General features: G+C 49.5%; 1 protein-coding gene across 9 annotated transcripts in view; it reads right to left on the bottom strand.

Moving 5' to 3' along the window:
* SRCAP (Snf2 related CREBBP activator protein) overlaps window positions 1-7,061 on the bottom strand; it is a 32,586-nt gene extending 25,525 nt beyond the window's left edge. For 3 of the 9 annotated variants that reach the window (XM_059414875.1, XM_059414876.1, XM_059414874.1), the window contains exons 1-7: window positions 6,300-6,468; window positions 5,529-5,577; window positions 5,345-5,418; window positions 4,354-4,616; window positions 2,727-2,978; window positions 1,071-1,256; window positions 681-821 (exon numbers count right to left, since the gene is read on the bottom strand). In XM_059414875.1, coding sequence (XP_059270858.1) covers window positions 681-821; window positions 1,071-1,256; window positions 2,727-2,978; window positions 4,354-4,616; window positions 5,345-5,418; window positions 5,529-5,577; window positions 6,300-6,384 — 1,050 coding nt within the window. In that variant the 5' untranslated portion in view covers window positions 6,385-6,468. The other 6 variants (XM_059414878.1, XM_059414880.1, XM_059414883.1 and 3 more) reach the window with 6 other exon arrangements.
* Window positions 7,062-20,470: the final 13,409 nt, after the last annotated feature.

The raw sequence follows: 20,470 nt of genomic DNA on the forward strand, positions 1-20,470 counted from the left end.
GGGCTTGCTTTTCAAGAGGGAAAAACTAAATGTCCTTAAAAGTGCTTTTGAAGAAAACAAAACAAAACAAAACAAAAAAGTGCTTTTGAAAAAAGCACAAAGGGAGCACAGGAAAGAGAATAGCCAATTTAACTTCAGGCAGCAGAGAAAGAGTTACAAATGTATCTGGGGCTGAATCTCAAAGACTAAGTAGGTGTTCCCTAAGTGGGCATGAGAAGAAAGGCACTCCCGGCAGCAGAAAGAACATGGGTAAGTTATCAGGGATGTGCAAAAAAAGAATATTTGAAGTAGAAAAGAAAAGGAACTGGCAGGAGACAAGACTGAATATACAGACAGAAACCAGGCAGTACTTGAGAAACAAAACTTCCTATATGAGAACAATTTGATTACTGAGAACTTCGATGATGTTTAAACAGGTAAATGGCATAAAGAGGTTTTAGGGAAAGCATGCTGAATGCCCTGCAGAGAGAGAGAGATGAGGAAGCAAGCTCCCCGCTGTGCAGAGAGGCCGATGCGGGGCTCGATCCCAGGACCCCAAGATCACGACTTGAGCTGAAGGCAGAGGCTTCACCCACTGAGCCACCCGGGCGCCCTCTCTCCAGCAGTTTCAGTCACTCCTGCTACCACGCTAGCACTAAGCAAACCGGCGGCAATGCCCTTTCCTGATCCCTGGCGCCTACCTTCTCCACATTACTCCAGAACTGCCTGACGTCCTTAGCCATGGCAGAGGCAATTCGGCGCAGCTTGGCTTGCTCTTCTCTCCGAGCCCGTTCCTCTTTCTGCCGTTGCTCCTCGTGGTGCCGGATGACCATGCGCACAACCTGTGGGAATACGGCACCAGAGTGAAAACATTCCAAGGCCAGTCTCCTACTCCCTCCTCAAACCAACAGCAATGAGAATAATCAAGGCCAAGAAATCTGGGAAGTCAGAGCCTGCCTCCTGAAACTATGGGCATGAATAAGCACGCTATACTGTTTATTCTGTTTGGTTCCCTTCAAACCAACCCACTTATCAAGGAAAAGGAAATCTGGAAAAGAAATACTGGAAGGTACGCCCAGCAGATGACCTACCTTACGGGCCACACCCCGTTTCCAACGACGCTCCTGAGCAAAGTCAGCAGAGAGCCACTGCATCTCCTCACAAAGATAGTCCCAGTGCCCCTTGGGGCGGGGAGGCTCGGGCACCTTAGGCAGCCTCTTCAATGACCAGAAACCCTCCTTCCGCAGCTCAGCAATCCGAGTCTCAATCTCAGCCTCCTAACAGGGAAGAGCTAGGTCAGTCAAGTTACCGCACATATATGCTACCTCATGAAGACAACTGAATTCCTGGGCACTGATTAAATATAGGCACTGTCTGGACGGAATGTTGTATGTGACTTAAAGTCCGCATACCAATCCTGCAAGTAAGTAGGTATTATAACCTTTTCAAGTGAAGGGGGGGGAAAAGATAAGAGATTAAGGGATTTACTTGAGATCACAGAACCAGGAAGTGGTAAGAGCTGGAAATTAAAAAATAGGTCTAATGATTCCAGACACAGATTTTATGTTCTTTCCATTATCTCACTCAATCTCCATGCCCCACGAACATAGGAAAGACTGAGGAAAACAGATTTCAAGGGAAGCCTCCAGGGAGGCAGGGGCCTACCCTCCCTTATAGACTGGATACAAAGGATCTTCATCGCTGTTGAATTCCACTTAAGAGTATGTTCATGCTTAGATATATAAAGCCCAATGTACACAATCTGATTTGTTTTTATAAAAATATACATTTTGGTAAAAATACTGAAAAGTTATACATAAAAGATTAAACAATAGTATGATAAAAAGGTAACGTGTTTCTACTATGGCTAAATTTCACACGCAAAAAAGTGAAAGCATTTCAAATAGACAAAAGTGACTTAAAAACTCAAGACAACTGGGAGCCCCAGTGGCTCAGTCAGTTGAGCACTGGACTCTTGATTTCAGCTCAGGTCATGATCTCAGGCTTGCAGGATCCAGCAACCCCATCAGACTCCCCTCTCAGCTTTTCTCCCTGTCCCTATCCTTCTGCCTCCCCCTGAACAACTTACTCTCTAAAATAAAGAAAGAAATCTTTAAAAACAAGCTCAAGACAACTGCTTCCATTATTCTTGTCTTCTCCTGACAAAAACTAAGTCATAGGAAACAAGAGCCAGAGAGGACAGGGAACTAAATGGCCTGATGGTGAAGAAAAAAATCAAGAAAGACAAGGGTATTATTAGACCATAGCTCTTATATTTAAGCATGCATCAGAATCACGTGGAGTGCTTTTTAAGACAGATTGCTGGGCCCCCACCCTCTAGCTTTAAATGGATAGATGTAAAAAGGGTACCAACAAACTTGAATCTCTAACAAATCTGCCAGGTGATGCCAATGCTGCCGGTCCAGGGACCACACTTACCACTGGGTAAAGCAGCAGAGGCTAGAGGACAGAAATGAGCAGTAGAAACCAGTAAATCTTAAGAACCTCACAGTTTAAAAAGCATTCCAGGTCTATTTCCTCCTTTAACTTAGAGCTCACAACACTTTATAGACTACTACACCACCTTTAACTTACAGACAAGGAAGTTCAGAGACCAAGCAACTTGCTCAACATTTGCAATTTAAGGCAGAGCCCACCCTCTAAATCCACAAGGAAAGAAATGTAAAAAGTTCATGGCACACAGAAGTTGAGGAAAGAGAATCCTCATGGGCCTTCCCAATACGTACATGCTTGGCCTGCTCTGCAATCTCAGCATGGCTCTTCTCCCACTTTGGGCCCTTGTTAGCCAGGTCAGCAGCCTGGGGTAAGTTGAGCCCCTCCAGGGGCACTGTGGCACCATCTGGGGGCCCTGGAGGTCCATCCAGAGAAGAATCTTGAGCTATATGCTGGGGGGAGATGCCGCCTGCCCCACTAGAGGCTGGGGAACTGGATGAGGCAGGGGACACAGGATTGCTGCCTGTCATGCCGTCCGACACCATCTAGAAATAAACAGAAAATGATAGATAAAATGAATGCTTAGCAAGATATTGGACGTTCTCATCATATTATTTCATTCTACCTTACAAGAAAAAACTCGAGTAAATAACCAATCTCATTTTTATAAGTATAAATATACAAGATATTATGTTTTGGTAAGGTGTTCAATATAGCAGACCCAAGTTTACAGATGCCTGGCGTGCAAAAGGAGTCACAGCCAGACATTTACAGTTCCCAAATTCAAGAATAATACCATACCATATAATTTCAAACACTAATGATCCTTTCAGAACCTAAAGAAGTTCATTCACATACACACCTCCCCATTTTTTCTTCCTTTACACTGAAAGGCAGATTCACCTATTAGAATCAATCTCAGTTACCACCAAGTTCAAAAAGCAACCATGACCACCTCCCAGATTACTTAAACCTCTTAATGTTCTTCATCAATCTTGGTTGTTTCGTTTACTAGGAAAGTGGAAGGGGACGGGGACTGGTCACTGTTCTCAAACACTCAACTACTACTTCATAAAATAGTGCAAAAAAATAGTTAAGTAAAGAACAAAGTCTCACTTAAATGTGGATGTGAGCAAACTCATATAAATTACTCCAGCACACTCGCCTAACAGGTGTGCCACTGGAATTCCTACCTCAGTTAAATGACAAATGAGTGTGTATCACAAAATTCCCCAGCTGCTCAGGAATTTTTTTTTTAATTTTATTTACTTGACAGAGAGAGATCACAAGTAGGCAGAGAGGCAGGCAGAGAGAGAGGAGGAAGTGGGCTCCCTGCCGAGCAGAGAGCCCGATGTGGGACTCGATCCCAGGACCCTGAGATCATGACCTGAGCTGAAGGCAGAGGCTTTAACCCACTGAGCCACCCAGGCGCCCCACGCTCAGGAAAATTTTAAGTATCAAATCCATGCCCATCAAAACCCTACTCTATGCAAACCTATGTATGTCTACTCTCAAAAGCCACATTTTTCCTACTCTTACATTTCCTCAGTATGAGAAAAGTATAAACACTACACACCATCCATAATACTTATGTTTTTCCAGTTCCTAAGGAAACTAAGCTATTCTCAAAGCTCAGTCTTAGGAAGCATGTTGTCCCAATCTCCATTTCCAACCTGGCCTAATTCCACCCTTTTTAGGTAACAATGAATTTCCACAGTCTTAGCGATCAATATCATATTACTGTCAAAAAGCGTGTGAATATCTAATCACACTGATGGTCAACCTGAGCACCAAAAATTTTCCAAATACAGATAGCTGTAGGATCATGGAAATGTGGCTAAAACTTGCCGCATTTCTTCTGACTCAGATCTAACAGCCCACAAAGCAGAATCGGAGAAGGAATCCTCCCCACGTTCAAACCTGTGTCTGCAGGATTGGGAGCTGAGGGTGAGCAGGGGAGGGGCTGCTCTGCATGGTCCCACTCCCAGGCTCCTCTTTGGACGCCTGAAGAATGACTGGGTCGTTATCACCACTGCTGCTGGCCGAGGGGCTGGCGTCCGGCTGCAGGGCATGCTGGGAGCTGGCCTCATTCTGGGCCACCGGCCACCGGGACCCGCCTTCCAGGGCCCGGGGCCCACTAGGGCGTCCCAGCCTCCGCTCAGGTCCACCGGCCTCTGGAGCACCTAAAATAGGGTAAAAAGAGTAAAAATGGGATTTGAAAACATTAATGAATCTTAAAAAAACAAACACAAACAAAAACCAAGAACAATGTTAAGGAATAAAGATAATGGGGGCGCCTGGGGGGCTCCGTGGGTTAAGCTGCTGCCTTCAGGCCAGGTCATGATCCCAGGGTCCTGGGATCGAGCCCTGCATGGGGCTCTCTGCTCAGCGGGGAGCCTGCCCCCCCCCCTGCTCTGCCTACTTGTGATCTCTGTCTGTCAAATTAATATCTTAAAAAAAAGTAAGAGAAAGAATAAAGAGAATGAACGATGATTATAGCCTATGTTTCCGGAGCTTCCACTGTGGGTCACACTTTACTAAGCCCGACCCGGTACGCTGTATAACCCTCACACCTGCCCTGCAAGCCAGGTACCTTTCGCACCCTAATAAGAGCTTAGTTCCTTCTTTGGAGTAAAGAGAGGACATCCCTGGCGGAGATGTGCCCTCCCCACCGCACGCCACAAAGGGCTCACAGAGACGCACACGGGACCCACGGGAAGACTGCAACTGAGGCAGTTTCGTGCCAAGACCACGGAGAACGTGCTCCGCGCCTGGCGACGGCAAGGACGGTCGGACGTTTGTCTAAGCGCGCCCGGTGTGTTCCCGCACCCCGCATCCAGCCGGACACCCTCTGACCCTCGAAACAGCGGTCCCGCCAGCGCCGCGCACGACGCGGCCCCTGCACCCTCACCTGCGTGAGCCGAGACCGCAGCCCCCGTGCAGGTCTGCACTTCCACGGTGCCGCCGCGCCGCGGGGAGCCACGCCTGGAACACACAGCAGGGAGGGGCACCGTGAGGGCCGACCCGCAGCGACCCGCAGCGACCCGCAGCGACCCCCGCTTCTGCACCGCCACGTCCGAGGTTGTTAAACACACCCACATCCGAGGCCGGGAAGACAGCCACAACCGCAAGAGAAGCTCACATCTCGGGAAAACAGAAGCAAACCATGTTTCGCGGAAAAGGAATTCCCCACGGGCCGAAGGCGCCGGCCGGAGGGAAGCCCCGACGTGAAGCCCGAAGTTCCAAGGCGCCAGTGCGGGCGGCCGCGGCGCGGCGCGGCGCGGGGAAGGCGCTGTCACCGCGGACGCTCCGGAAGCCGCTCCCGGCCGGGCGCGGGCCGTCCTCCGCCTGCGGCGCCGCACGCTCCCGCCGACACACGCGCGGCCGCAGGCCCCTCGGAGAAGTCAGGAGCAGAAAGGCCGCTGGGCGCGGAGCCGTGCCCCGGAAACAGGTGGGCGAAACCCACCGAGGCCCGGAAGTGCTTCCCCGCGCGCGAGGACGGCCCTCAGCACGGAGCAGCCTCGGATTCTCGCCTTCCTCCGCAGCCGATTCGCAGGACCCGAGCGGACCAGACCCCAGGACGCCTGAGCTCCTGACCCCCGGCCGCACGGCTCTCTCCCAGCGCCTCCCAACAGACTGACCCGGCGTGACCCCTGACCTCTGCCCCCAGCTGCCACTAACCCTAGGCTAGCCCCGCCCCCTCCCGACTCCCACCCCACCCAACGTGCGCGACGGACTGGGGGAGGGGCCCGCGCGTGCGCGCCTGGAGGCGGAGAGAGCCGGCTGCGCGCACCGCCCGGGGGCTCCCGCCGGAGCCCAAGCCCACGCACACGGGGGTCGCAGGCTGGGAAGTCTCTCATGCCTACCCGTCAGGGAGCCCCCCACCACCTGACCGCGAAGGGCTGACATGAGGGAGGGTTCGTGCCGCCGGGTCCTGGTTACTGACTGCATAGGGTGGGCGCGCGCCCCGACTCCTCGTCCCACGCCCCCCTTCCTCTTCCCGCGCGCCCCCGGGGGGGGGGGCTGGGGTTGGTGGGCGGGCAGGAGCGCACCTGGGTCCGTCCTCTCAGGGCTCGCTCGCTCGCTCAGGCACGCGTGCGCAGACGGGCGGGAGGGGAGAGGAGATGCGCCCGGGCCCTGTGCTGGCCGGCCTGGCCCCCCTCAGCCTGTCTCTATGGGCGCGCGCCGACAGCCTCGCGCACCGGCCCCGGGGCCCCGGCCGAAGGTGCGCGCGCAGCACCCCGGGAAGGTGGGAGGAGAGGCGGCGGCGGAAAGATGCGCGCGCAGTCACCCGTCAGGGGAGGGGGAACTGTGGAGCGTCCGCCATCTTGTCTCCCTCTCCTTACCTGCGTCCTCGGGGGCGTGCGCTCCACCCCCCCTCCCGCCGAGGAGGGGGGAGGGCCCCCTCTTGGCTGCCGCCTTCGCGGCCTTTAAATTCCCCTGGGGCCCGCGGCTACTTTCACCGCCTTGCTTCCACTGCCTCCTCTCGCGGCACAGGGTTGCGGGCGGTGGGTGGGAAAAATGGAAGACGCTACTCTCAGCGAACCGCCGCCGCCGCTTCCGAGGCCCCACCAAAATGGCCGCCGCCGTCTCGGCCGCCACCGCCACCACCAGCACCAGCACCACAGCTCGCTATCGCTACCGCCGGCGCGGCCCGTCCTCTCGCGAGAGACAGTAACGAGGTTGGGGGAACGGGAGGCTCGCGTGCTAGCGTAGGGCGCTGCCCGAAGCGCAAAGCAGGCTGGGTGATGTAGTCTTGGAGACCCGCGCTCGCCCGGCGGCCCAGCGTCTTGGTCCACTGGAGGCCGTGCCCGTGAGGCTGCACTGCGGCTGCCGGTCCGGAGCAGCCCCCGCTTGCGACCAGATCACCCGGAGAGCTGAGCGGTTGGTCAGCAAGCCGGCCGCAGACCTGGGCCTCTGCGTTCCCTGCGGTCCGCTCCGTCTTAGGCGGGGCTGGTGGTGCCGTCCGCTGGCCAGCTTTCTGGTTCGGGGCTCCCTGGAGAGGCGCCAGCCCAGAACGGAAGAGGAGCGGTCGCCTTCTGCCGAGAGCGCTTTATGCACTGGCCCTCTTCATCCCGACAAACTCCGTTTTACGAATGAGCTGAAGCTCCTGGATGGGCCCGTGACCGCGGAGCCAGGGTCGGGGCCGAGCGTCCAGCTGCACCGACTCTCGCCCACCTTGGGAGCCCGGATGAGGTTCTCCTTCAAAACCTCCTCCCTCGGCCGAGTTCTTCCCGGTTCACGCGGAGCTGGTCCTTCTCTGCTGCTTCCAGCGGAGATCGGGGCCGAAAACAGACAGATGCGCGTGAAGCAGCATCACACTGCAGGCTGCTCACACTTCAGTAAGCAGATCAGTGTGAAAACGACGACACCTGAAAGAGCCACGAAAGTCATGGAAGTGAAGAGGGTCGGGTGAGGAATGAGAGGGCCTGGAGACTGCTCCGATTCGCGAGAAGAGCCGCTGTTCAAACCACGATTTTCCAGTGGTCACCCGGCGGGCCACAATACGTCTGGGGGTCAAATTCAGCCACAGGTTGCCCATTTGCTACGTCTGGCCTCTGCTGGAGCCTCGAGGCATACAGAAGGACTCAGGACAGATTATTTGGTTGAAAAAGTGGATGAATGTCCACCCATTTAGGCCCAGGCGGGTGTGGTGGTGGGTGTGGTGGTGGTGGTGGTGGTTTGTTCCACACCAAGCTTACCTATTTCTGAGACCCCCTCATAGGACCACCCTGAGCTCCCAAGAGATCTCCCATTTCTGGGCCTTCCCATGAACCATTCCGTCCTTTTTCAGCTATTCTTCCTTCAAAACTCAGCTCAAGGGTGACAACCCCCAGGTGATCCCATTCGACCACCCCTAGGCTGCTGCCCTTACTGTTGGCTCCCAAAGCCCCTGGGTTGCTTGGTTTCTTTCTTTCTTTTTTTTTTTTTTTAAGATTTTATTTATTTGTTTATTTGACAGAGATCACAAGTAGGCAGAGAGGCAGGCAGAGAGAGAGGAGGAAGCAGGCTCCCTGCAGAGCAGAGAGCCCGATGTGGGGCTCGATCCCAGGACCAACAAAAATAACTGGTATTGGATTCATGAGCTCAAACTGAAAATAAACCCCAAATCTCTCTTCTGTTTCTATGACTATCACCCTAGAGCCAGCCACCATTATCTCTTGGTTGGATTACTCCTGACTGGCTTCCCCACATCCACTCCTTTTTCTCTTTACTCCATTTTCCACATAGCAACCAGAGTGACCTTTACATATAAATAAGATCATGTTGCTCTCATACTTATGACCCCTGAGTGGCATCTTAATTCACTTAAATTATGTATCTTAAAATCCCCATAGGACAGACATTATGTTGAAGAAGCCAGACACAAGAGAATTGACATATGATCCCATTTATATAAAGTTCAAGAGCAGACAAAACTAACTGACCGTGGGGCGCCTGGGTGGCTCAGTTGTTAAGTGTCTACCTTTGGCTTGAGTAATGGTCCTGGGGTCCTGGGATGGAGCTCTGCATCAGGCTCCCTGCTCCGTGGGAGGCCTGCTTCTCCCTCTCCCACCCAGCCCCTCCTTCTCTCACTGTGTCTGTCAAATAAATAAATAAAAATCTTTAAAAAAAAATAACCGATGGTGATAAAAATAATACCCATTGAGAGAGAGGGCTTCTACCTGGGAAGAGACACAAGGAGGACACTGGAAATGTGTGTCAGGAGCTGGTAAATCATGGCCCGGAGGGCAAGTCTTGTACAGCCCCAGGTTTCATACAGCCTGCCAGTTAAGAATGTTAACAAGTCTAAGTGACAAGCCTTACACTTACAAATGGTTGAGAGACAGTCAAAGGAAGAAAACTCTTGTGACACATGAAAAACAAATGTAAACCAAATTTCACTGTAACTAAAGATTTCTTGGCATCCCACCATACCCACTGACTAACATGGCATCTATGTCTGCTTGCCTATTACAGTACTATAGCTGAGTAGTTGCAAGAAAGGCCCTCGGCCCACAAAGCCTAAGCAACTTTCTGTCTGGTGCTTTACCAAAAATGTCTGCTGACCGCTATTCTCTATCTTGATCTGGAGGAGGTCATTTCCAGATCGAGATAGATGCGAACATTCATTGAGCTGTGTACTTAACATTTGTATATTTTGTGTACCTCAAAGCATGTATCTTATACTTTAATTTTAAGAATAAATATCCTATAGGACATGACCCCTGTCTACTTATTTTTTAAAACTTCGTTTACACCTTGCTCACTGCACTGAAGCCACCATGTCCTTCTCCAAACCATCAAGTTCATTTCTGCTTCCAGAGCCTTCATTTTTGTTGTTTCTTCTGTCTGAAAGTTTTTCTTCATGGCTAGCTTTCCCTTTTCATCAAAGTCTCAATTTAAATGTTGCCTTCTCAGAGAAGTTCCCTGACACTGAACAGCCCTTTCACTGCCAGTCACTCCCGATTCCATGCTTTCTTCACAACACTTACGTGGAAATTACTAATTTATCTGATGCTTGTTTATTGTCTGCCCTCCTCCTGTCTAAAAGATAAGCTTCCTGAGAGCAGGGATATTGTGCTAGGGATTACAGTACTCTGGATAACATTTCAGACAACGCTGTAAAAAGGAGATTATTCCATTTGACAAATGAAATTTCAGTTGAATGGAAAGTGAGTGTTGAAGACCAAATATTGTCAAGATGTCCATTCTTCCCAACTTGATCTACAGATTTGGGGCGATCCCTATAAAAATCCCAGCAAGTTATTTTGTGAATATCAACAAACTGATTTTAAAAGTTTATACCTTAAACTTTAGAGGCAGAAGAGCCAAGATATTATTGAAGGAGAACAAAGTTGAAAGACGTCAAGACTTACTGTAAAGCTGCAGTACAAGAAAGCATGATATTGGCAAAAGTATAGACAAATAGGTCAAAAGAACAAAAAGATCAATAGAGAGCCCAGAAGTAGATCCACATTGATATGGGCAACTGATCTTGACAAAGGAGTAAAGGTAATACAATGGAGCCAAAATACTCTTTTCAGCAAGTGAAGCCAGAACAGCTGAACGTGCATAAGCAAAAATATTAATCTAGACACAGACCTTACACCTTTCACAAAGATTAACTCAGAATGGATTGCAGACCTAAATGTACAGAGCAAAACTGTGAAACATCTAGAAGATAACATAGAAAATCTAGATGACCTTGACTGTGGTATTGATGCCTTTTAGAAACAATAAGGAAAGGATGATCCATATAAGAAATAATTGGAAATCTGGACTTCATTAAAATTCAAAATGTCCCTGTGAGTGCTCGCTTCAGCAGCACATATACTAAAAATGTCCCTGTGAAAGTCAATGTGAAGAGAATGAGAAGACAAGCCACAGATCGGGAGAGAGTATTTACAAAGACATCTGATCAAGGACTGTTACTCAAAATATTCAAAGAACTTTTAAAACTCAATAAGAAAACACTAAAAATGGGCCAAAGACCTTAGCAAAGAAGACATACAGACAGCAAGTGAATGTATGAAAGGATGTTCCACATCATGTGGCATCAGGGAAATGCCACCTAAAACAACAGTGAGATACCACTACGCATCGATCAGAATGACCCAAATTCGGAATGTTGACAACACCAAATGCCAACAAGACTGTGGAACAATGGGAGCTCTCATTCATTGCTTTTGGGAATGGTATAGCCAGTTTGGAAGATGGTTTGGTGGTTTCTTACAAAAGTAAACATACTCGGGCACCTGGGTGGCTCAGTGGGTTAAGCCGCTGCCTTCGGCTCAGGTCATGATCCCAGGGTCCTGGGATCGAGTCCCGCATCGGGCTCTCTGCTCAGCGGGGAGCCTGCTTCCCTCTCTCTCTCTGCCTGCCTCTCTGCCTACTTGTGATCTCTGTCTGTCAAATAAATAAATAAAATCTTTAAAAAAAAAAAAAAGTAAACATACTCTAACCATCCAATCCAGCAATCACACTCCTTCTGATTCCCAAAGGAATTTTTTTAAAAACCTACATCCTCACAAAAAACTGCAAATGGATGTTTATAGTGCTATTCATAATTGCCAGAACTTGGGAGCAACCAAAGTGGCTCTCAGTAGCTGAATGGATAAACCATGATACATCCAGACTGTGGAATATTATTCAACACGAAAAGGAAGTGAGCTATTGAGACACACAGAAACATGGAAGAGGGGGGTGCCTGGTTGGCTCAGCCAGTTAAGCATCCAACTCTTTTTTTTTTTTTATAAGATTTTATTTATTTATTTGACAGAGAGAGAAATCATAAGCAGGCAGAGAGGCAGGCAGAGAGAGAGAGAGGGAGAAACAGGCTCCCCGCTGAGCAGAGAGCCCGATGCGGGACTCGATCCCAGGACCCTGGGATCATGACCTGAGCCAAAGGCAGCGGCCTAACCCACTGAGCCACCCAGGCGCCCTAAGCATCCAACTCTTGAGTTTGGCTCAGGTCATGATCTCAGGGTTGTGAGATCAAGCCCTGCATTGGGCTCTGCCCTAGGCATGGGGCCTGCTTAAGATTCTTTCTCCCCCTCTCCGTCTGCCCCCTCTCCCCCATAATTCCCTCTCTAAAAATTAAAGAAAAAGAGAGAGAGAGAGAGAAACATGGAGAAAACTTAAATGCATGTTATCAAGTGAAAGAAGCCAATCTGAAAAGGCTACATACTGTATCATTCCAACTGTAGGACATTCTGGAAAAGGCAGAACTATGGAGACTAAAATAATCAGTGATTGCCAGGGGTCAGTGGGGGAGGGATGAATAGGAGGCGAGAACAGAGGATTTTTAGGGAAGAAAATACTCTCTCTATGATACTGTAATGGTGGATACACGTCATATATTTGTTTAAACTCATAAGATGTACAACACCAACAGTTAACTCTAAGGTAAATCATGGACTTTGGGTGATTAGACTGTGTCAATGTCAGTTCATCAGTTGTAACAAATGTCCCACTATCATGAAGGATGTTGGTAATAGAGAGACTCTCATGTGTGGGGACCGGGTGTATCTAAGAAGTCTCTGTGCCTTTCCCTCAATGCTATCAATGCAATATTCTTCTAAAAGTTAGCCTTAATTTTTATTTATTTTTTGTTTTAAAAGATTTTATTTATTTGACAGAGAAAGACACAGCAAGAGAGAGAACACAAGCAAGGGGAGGGCGAGTGGGAGAAGCAGGCTTCCTGCTGAGCAGGGAGCCCGATGCGGGGCTCGATCCCACGACCTTGGGATCATGACCTGAGCCAAAGGCAGATGCTTAACGACTGAGCCACCCAGGTGCCCCCTAAAATAGCCTTAATTTTAAAAAATTAAATGGTGCCCATCTTTTTAGACCCTCTTCCCATCACCTTCAGAAGACAGGAAGGCAGGCCAGAGTCCGAAAGGGTTGGACCTAGCCTTGTGCTACTAATTCCTTGCTATGTCATCTTAAGAAGCACCTCACGTCTCTGAGCCTCACTTTTCTCACACGTATAAGGGAGATAGAGTTACTGATGTAAAATTGCTTTGAAAGCTCCAAAGAGAGGGGTGTACTTTGGATCGATATTTCAGTCTCAAACTCATGGCTCTTCAGGTCAAGTTAGTTTTAAGATATGATTTACAGGGTGTTTTAATGTTCCGAGTGTTATTAATACTTTAGGCAGAAGAATGAAAGCTCCTACTTGCCACAGACCCCGCCATTCCTAATTGTCTTGCTGTAGGTAACTTCATGCACTCATCTGTCTGACTCCTGAGGGTAGTTGAATCTGCAACTTCTTGTTCCTGCATTTGGGTGGTAGTGGGTGTGCTCTCCTGACCAGCATTTTCTCTGCCCACTGAGTGTCAGGGCCTGTACTGGGTTAAATGGGAGAGACAGGAGAGATGATGACACAGTCTCTGCTCCCAAGAACTTAGCCTCACTGGGAGTGATCTTTGAGCTTGGTGAAAATCAGGGTAGCGTTTTGCTATCACAAGAGAAGGTGGTCAAGGGTCAGATCAGATCAAGTCCGTATCAGGGAGGGCTTTCTAGATAAGATGTCATTGGAGACTGACCTTGAAAAATTTAGGCACGAAGGGTGGGCAATTCAAGAAGATGACACAGCTGCAGCAAGGCTGAGGGTTGTGGGGATGGCGAATAGACCATAGGGAGCAGATTGAGATAGACAAGTCCCCTGGAGCCAGGCGGCCAAAGGTCCAGCATTCTAGGCAGTGGGGTTCGTTTGGAGGTGACAGGGAGCTAGTGAAAGTGGCGGAGGTGGGATGGGCGTGGTCCAGGCTCCACTGGAGGCTGGAAATGGAGATTCCCGAGCAGTCCCCCAGTTGTAATGGGGGCTATTGACCAGGAGGTGGCAGTGGAGGTAGAGGGCGAGACCTTGCGGAGGCTGCCTTAGCAGAACTTGGCACACGGTTGATGGCTAGTGCTAGTGATCCTCTAAACAGCCATTCTTCTTGCCTTCTGTGAAGCCTTTCCCAGTCTCCTCCTACCTCCCTGGACGCCCCTTCTCAGTCTCCCTCGCGGGCGGCTTCTTCTGGACCCGTCCACCAGTCGTAGGCGTTCCTCAAGATTCTGCCCTCCGTTGCTTTCTGTTCTCCAACACATCCACAAGGGCAGAGGCGGATACCCTGAAGCTAAGAAGTTTAAGCTTCTGGACCCCTTCTTTACAGAGGCCGCCCATTGCTAGAAGTATCTGGGGGCTATAGAACAGGCTAGATGAAGTGGAGAAGCCCATCTGCAACCAGAAAACATTGACATGGAAGCTTTTCTGGTGGCAACTAGACTTAAGGCAACTTAACTTGCCTAAAGAGGCCTCAGAAGAACAAGGCATTTTGTCATGATTTCATTGTGCATTCCAACGTCCATCTCTTAAGCCAGACGTTTGCCCCAGCTCAGAATTTGTGTTCCCATCTGCATAACCCCTGGATTCCTCCAGGCCTCCCAGCCGAACCCCAGAATCTGCTCTGAGGAGATGACACCACCATCCCCCACGCGCTTAAACTAGAAACGAAGACGTCCCCCTCCCTTCCCTCCCGTTCCACATCTGGCCGCCAAGTCTTGTCCATTACATCTTAAAGATTTCTGTATTCTTGGGGCGCCTGGACAGCTCCGTCGGTTGAGCCTCTGCCTTCAGCTTGGGCCATGATCCCAGGATCCTGAGGTTGAGGCCCGCCGGGCTCCCTGCTCATCGGGGAGTCCGCTTCTCTCTCTCCCTCTCACCTTCCCCTGGCTTCTTCTCTCTCTCTGTCAAATAAATAAAATCTTCTAAAAAGATTTTTAGAGTGTATTTCTATATTCTCTTTTTAAAAAATATTTTCTTTCTTTATTTGACAGAAGGAACGTGAGCAGGGGAGCGGCAGGGAGCGAGAGAGGGAGAAGCAGGCTCCTTGCTGAGCAGAGAGCCTGATGGGGCTCCGTCCCAGGGTCCTGGGATCATAACCAGAGCCAAAGGCAGAGGCTTAACTGGCTGAGCCACTCAAGCGCCTCCACATTTCTATATTCTATTTCTCTCCAGCCCCACACTTGATCCTTAGCCCTTGATGACTCACAGTCCGTGACCGTACCAAGAACTGGCTTGTGGGGACTGCTGGCACTTTAGGTACTGACTGAGCCAGCCGGGCGCCCCGAGACCACTGGGACTTCAGTCCGCCTTCCTCACTACCACTGTCTCACCGCCTCCCCTCTCCGTTCTTTGATATGGACAATTGCTCTTTCTAGGGCTGGTGTCAGGTGTCAAGCTGTCAAGTCCTCTAGCCTCCTGCTCTCTACCAGCCAGCCAGCTGCTCCTAACCCTCCTAGTAAATCAAAGCTCCAGAACTCTGGCCATCCACACCAACCTCCTCATCCGTCTTCCTGTGGCCAGTCTCTCTCCCCCTCCCCAAAGTCCCAGCTCTTTTGGACGTTCCGTTTCAAGGGGGGTGACACGAGAGCACGCGTAAGAGAGAGTGACAGAGGCTGACTGGGTGACTCAAGTCCCGCCTCGGGCTCCCTGCTGAGCGGGGCGCCTGCTTCTCCCTCTACCAAATAAATAATTATAAATAAATAAAATCTTAAGTAAATAAAATCTTTGAAAAAGGAGAGAGTGATAGAATGTCGGGCTCATGATATACTAAAGCAGGTGAAGAGGGGCAGAGATGGGGAGCAGGGAAAATGCCATTTTATTTATTTTACTTTTTAAAGATCTGGTTTATTTATTTGATGCACAGAGAGAGAGAATACAAACCGGGGGAGAGGGGAGGGAGCAGCAGGCTCTCCGCAAAGCAGGGAGACCGATGTGGGCCTCGAGCCCAGGTCCCTGGGATCATGACCCGAGCCAAAGGCAGACACTTAATGACTGAGCCACCCAGGCGCCCTGGGAGATGCCATTTAAACAAGGTGGTCTCTGGGGGCTGTTGAACAGAGACTTAAAGCAGCAGCCAGGGAAGACCTGGCTAACTGTTAAGTGGACAGAGTCAGTCTCCAGCTCTGAGTCCCTCCTTTACACGACTCCTGTGGCAGTCTTTTCTGAGACCACCGAAGCCCCGCCTGCTGGTCCCCCCAGACTCTCCCGCCGCCTCTCTCGCACTTGCAGCCACACAGGCCTTCCCACTGTACAGGCTCTTTCTCCGCCTGGGCTTTCTCACACGCGGGTCTCTCTTTCCTCTCCACCAGCTCGGAACTTACAGAAGTTTCCAGGACCTCTTGCTGACCCTCAGACTAAGTTATATCTCCTGAAAAATTCGGTGCTTTGTTGTCTCTCAACACTTTTAACTCTAGGAATAATTATATGAGTTTCTGGAGACTCACAGTAAGAGAGGGGTCACAACTGTCTTGTTAGTTTCTGTGTCCGTGTCTATACCCATGGCCTGGGGGAGTGACAGGCACATACACTGGAAGGTCAGAGTTGGGTCACGTTTGCATATATGTGTGTGAGTGTGTGAGTGTGTGTGTGTAATAAGAACCCGTAGGTGTTTAACTCCCGCAGAAACTGTAATAGTGACAAACACCAGCCTATGTTTTCACGTGGATTAACTCATTTATCTCTCAAAACAACCTAATGAGAGTAGATTATCATCTCTGTTTTATAGATGGTAGAAAGGATGGTTAAGTAACTTGCCCCAGTGACGCAACTGGAAAGCAGCAAGAAGATCGGGGCTTGAACCCAGAGAGACTGACTCACGGCTGTGCCCTCAACTGTGGTGCGGGACAGACGGTCAGATCCCGCTCCGAGAAGTGCCGGGCATTATCCTAGGCCCAGGGGAGATAATACTGGAAAAACAAACCAGTCAAACACTTGAAGTTCCAGCTTTTATCAAGCTTCCATTCCCGGTGAGGGAAGACCAGAACAAACACACTAAGACACACTAAGTCGACGTATAAAATAATGACAGGTGATGTGTGTCAGGGAAGTAGGAAGCAGGGTTCGGGCAGGGGAGGTGCTGTTATAGACAAAGGTGGCCTGGAAAGGCCTCTCTGGTGTGATGATATTTGAGCAGAGAATGCTTGGGGGAGAGAGAATTCCAAGTAGAGGTAAGTAGGTCCAAAGACTCGGAGGCCGGCCCAGCTTATCCTAACAGGGAACATCCAGGAGGCCCAGGGGACTGCAGGGAACTGGGGAGCTGTTGGCATTGAGATCGAGAGAAGAGCCGGGCCTGGACTGGGCAGGGCTCTGAAGGCCCAGCTCAGCAGTTCCGATGGGATTCCAAGTGTAGCAGGAAGGCTGTGAGCAGAGGCCAGTGTCGAGAAGGACTGTAGGGGTGAGGCCCGGGGGCAACCGCTGCAGTCGAGGTGAGAGGCGTGGAACGGGAACCTGGGAGTAGAGTCGCCAGATTCAGCAAATAGCTCTTCGGGGGGGCCTCTGAGAGGAGCCTCTGAAAGGCAGCTGTCAAGTGGCTGAGATCCCAGGAGGCTAGGAGAGGGTGGTGAGCTACTAGAACCCCTCTCTCCTCTCTAGGAGGACTGGGAACTTTTTTTTAAGAAAAGATTTTATTTATTTGTCAGAGAGAGAGAGAGAACGCGCACAAGCAGGGGAAGAGGCAGGCAGAGCGGGCAGAGGGAGAAGCAGGCTCCCCGCTGAGCAGAGAGCCCGATGCGGGGCTCCATCCCAACCTGAGCCAAGGCAGATGCTCAACCGACTGGACCACCCAGGCATCCCTAGACTGGGAACTTTTGAGAACACAGCCAACACAGTGCGGGGACCTTGCGGGTGGAATCCAGTCGTTCTTAAGCAAGCACGCCGATCCAAAACATCCGCAACCCTCCAAGAAGGCAACTAAAATCGTGACGTTCTGTTCTGGGGAGGGCGTGGGAAGACGGGCACTCACACGCTGCGGGGGGTGGGGTGTGTACAGGTACACAGTATTTTTTTAATTTGGATTTTTATTGAGATTTTATGTATTTATTTGAGAGAGAGAGAACACAAGTGAGCGTGGCAGAGGGAGAAGGAGAAGCAGACTTCTCGCGGAGCAGGGAGCCCAACCTGGGGTTTGATCCCAGGATCCTGGGATTGTGACCTCGGCCAAATGCAGATGTTTCACCTACAGAGCCACCCAGGTGCCCCTGATTTGGCTTTTTCAACAATTGTTTCTTAAAAAGAAAAAAAAAAGTTGTAAATTTAAAATATATCTTTGGTCCCAGAGACCCCTGGGTGGCTCAGTAGGTTAAGCATCTGCATCCGGCTTGGGTCATGCTCCCAGGGTCCTAGGACCGACTCCCACGTTGGGCTTCCTGCTCTTCAGGAGCCTGCTTCTCCCTCTCCCCCCTGCGTGTGCTCTCTCTTGCTATCCCTGTCACTTGTTCTCTCTCTCAAATAAATAAAGTTTTAAAAAATAAAATAAAATATGTCCTTTGTCCCAGACATTCCACTTTTAGAAACTCATGCTAAGGAATGAATCAGAAAAATGAGCAAATGTGCAGGTGTGAAGATGTCCATCACAGCATTATTTATAAAAGCAAAACAATTTGGACATGCCATGGAAGTTTTAACAACAGAAAAACAGGCAAAGAAGCAGCAGTTGGGAGGCAAAGAGATTCAAATGACCAGTAAGTATATTGAAAAGATGGTCTACCTCATGGATGATGGACCAGGGGACAGTGATAACTACTATTTCACGGAGCAAAGAGGACTTCACCTGTATCTGTAAAGTTGCGTTTATTTTGACAGTTTTGCATCCTAACAAAGCATCTTAGTGTTCAGGTCATAGTCTTAAAAAGGAACTAGGAAGGGCGGGTTGCCGAAAAGGCTGAGTCTGTGACCACGGCTGAAAGGTACAAGGTAAGCCTGCGGTATCTCGTTGAGCCAGGAAGCCAGGCGCTTTTCCAAGATTAATGAAGTCTTATTGGAAAGACACAGGAATCTTCACTCAGGGTCAACTCTAAGACTACCGAAACCTCAAAAGGAGAATATCAACCTGTCGGTATTAGTCTTGGTCCATTGAAGTTTTCACAAGAGAGTAACCCTAAAGTACTCTATTCTAAAACAAGGTGTTAGGGTAAAACACATTCTATTTTGTTGTCTTATTAACTAAAAACAAGGAACCAAAAAATTAACAGAACACATGTTTACTAATCCTAGGATATAAGTACACAGGTGTTTGTTTTAGTTTTCTTATTTTTTTAAAACTTAAAAACAATTTTATTTTCTTTAAGTTTTTTTTTTTTTATTATTTGTTTGTCAGAGAGAGAGAGTGCACAAGAAGGGGGCGAGGCAGGAGGAGGAAGAATCAGGGACCCCGCTGAGCAAGGAGCCCCATGCGGGGCTCGATTCCAGGACACTGAGATCATGACCTGAGCCGAAGGCAGCCACTTTTAACCAACTGAGCCACCCAGGCGTCCCAAAAACAATTTTAAAATAATATTTCTAGGGTAGAGGTCACATAAATGTTTGCTTTATAATTATTTTTTTAAGAATACATGTACTTAGGGGTGCCTGGGTGACTCAGTTTGTTAAGTGTCTGCCTTTGGCTCAGGTCATGATCCCATGATCCACTGAGCCACCTGGGTGCCCCAAGACAGACAAAATTTTTAAAAGAATATACCCCGAACTATTAAATACGACATTTTGTTAAGGGTAAGAAGGCAAAAACTGACATCTTTTCTTACTCATGTGCTCCTATATTTTCTTTAACAATTTTTTATGCACTGAGCAAAAATTTGCTTCTTTTTACATTGCTTCTATTTTTTTAAAGATTTATTTATTTATCTGAGAGAGAGAGCATGAGGGGAGGGACCCAGGGGGAGGGAGGGAGAATCTCAAGCAGACTTCCCCGCTGAGTGCAAAGTCAAAGTGGGGCTTGATCTCATGACCTTGAGATCACAACCTAAGCTGAAACCGAGAGCTGGATGTTCAACGGACTGTGGCCTCCAGGTGCCCATGGTGCTTCTTTTTTCAAAAAAGATTTTATTTATGGGGCACCTGGCGATTAAGTCGGTTAAGGTTAAGCGTCTGCCTTGGGATCAGGTCATGATCTCAGTCAGGGTCCTGAGATCAAGTCCTGCCGTGGGGGCCGGGAGTCCCCAGCTCAGCGGGGAGTTTGGGTCTCCCTCCACCCTTCCCCCTGCTACATGATCTCTCTTTCTCACTCTCTCCCTCTCCCTTTCTCAAATAAATGAATAAAATCTTTAAAAATATATTTTATTCTTTTGAAGATTATTTGAGAGAGAAAGAGCATGCACAGGCCTGCACTAGCGGTGGAGGGACAGAGGAAGGACTCTTCAAGCGGACTCCCCACGGAGAGCAGAGGCTGATCTGGGGAGGGGGGGGGGGGGCTCGGTCTCACAACCCATGAGATCCTGACCTGAGCCAAAAAAACCAAGAGTCAGATGCTCAACTGACTGAGCCACCCAGGAGCCCCTTAGGATTTTATTTTAAGTAATCTCTACATCCGGGCACTTCGAAGACGTCCACCTTTGGCTTAGGCCAAGATCCTCAGATTCTAGGATTGAGCCCACGTCAGGCTTCTTGCTCGCAGGGGGCCTGCTTCTCCCTCTCCTCTTGGCTGGTGTTTTCTCTCTCTTACTATACCACAATAAATAAATAAAATCTTTATTAAAAAAAAAAAAAGTAGGGGCGCCTGGGTGACTCAGT

The sequence above is a fragment of the Mustela nigripes genome, chromosome 11 (genome assembly GCF_022355385.1).
Source record: "Mustela nigripes isolate SB6536 chromosome 11, MUSNIG.SB6536, whole genome shotgun sequence".
NCBI lineage: Eukaryota > Metazoa > Chordata > Mammalia > Carnivora > Mustelidae > Mustela > Mustela nigripes.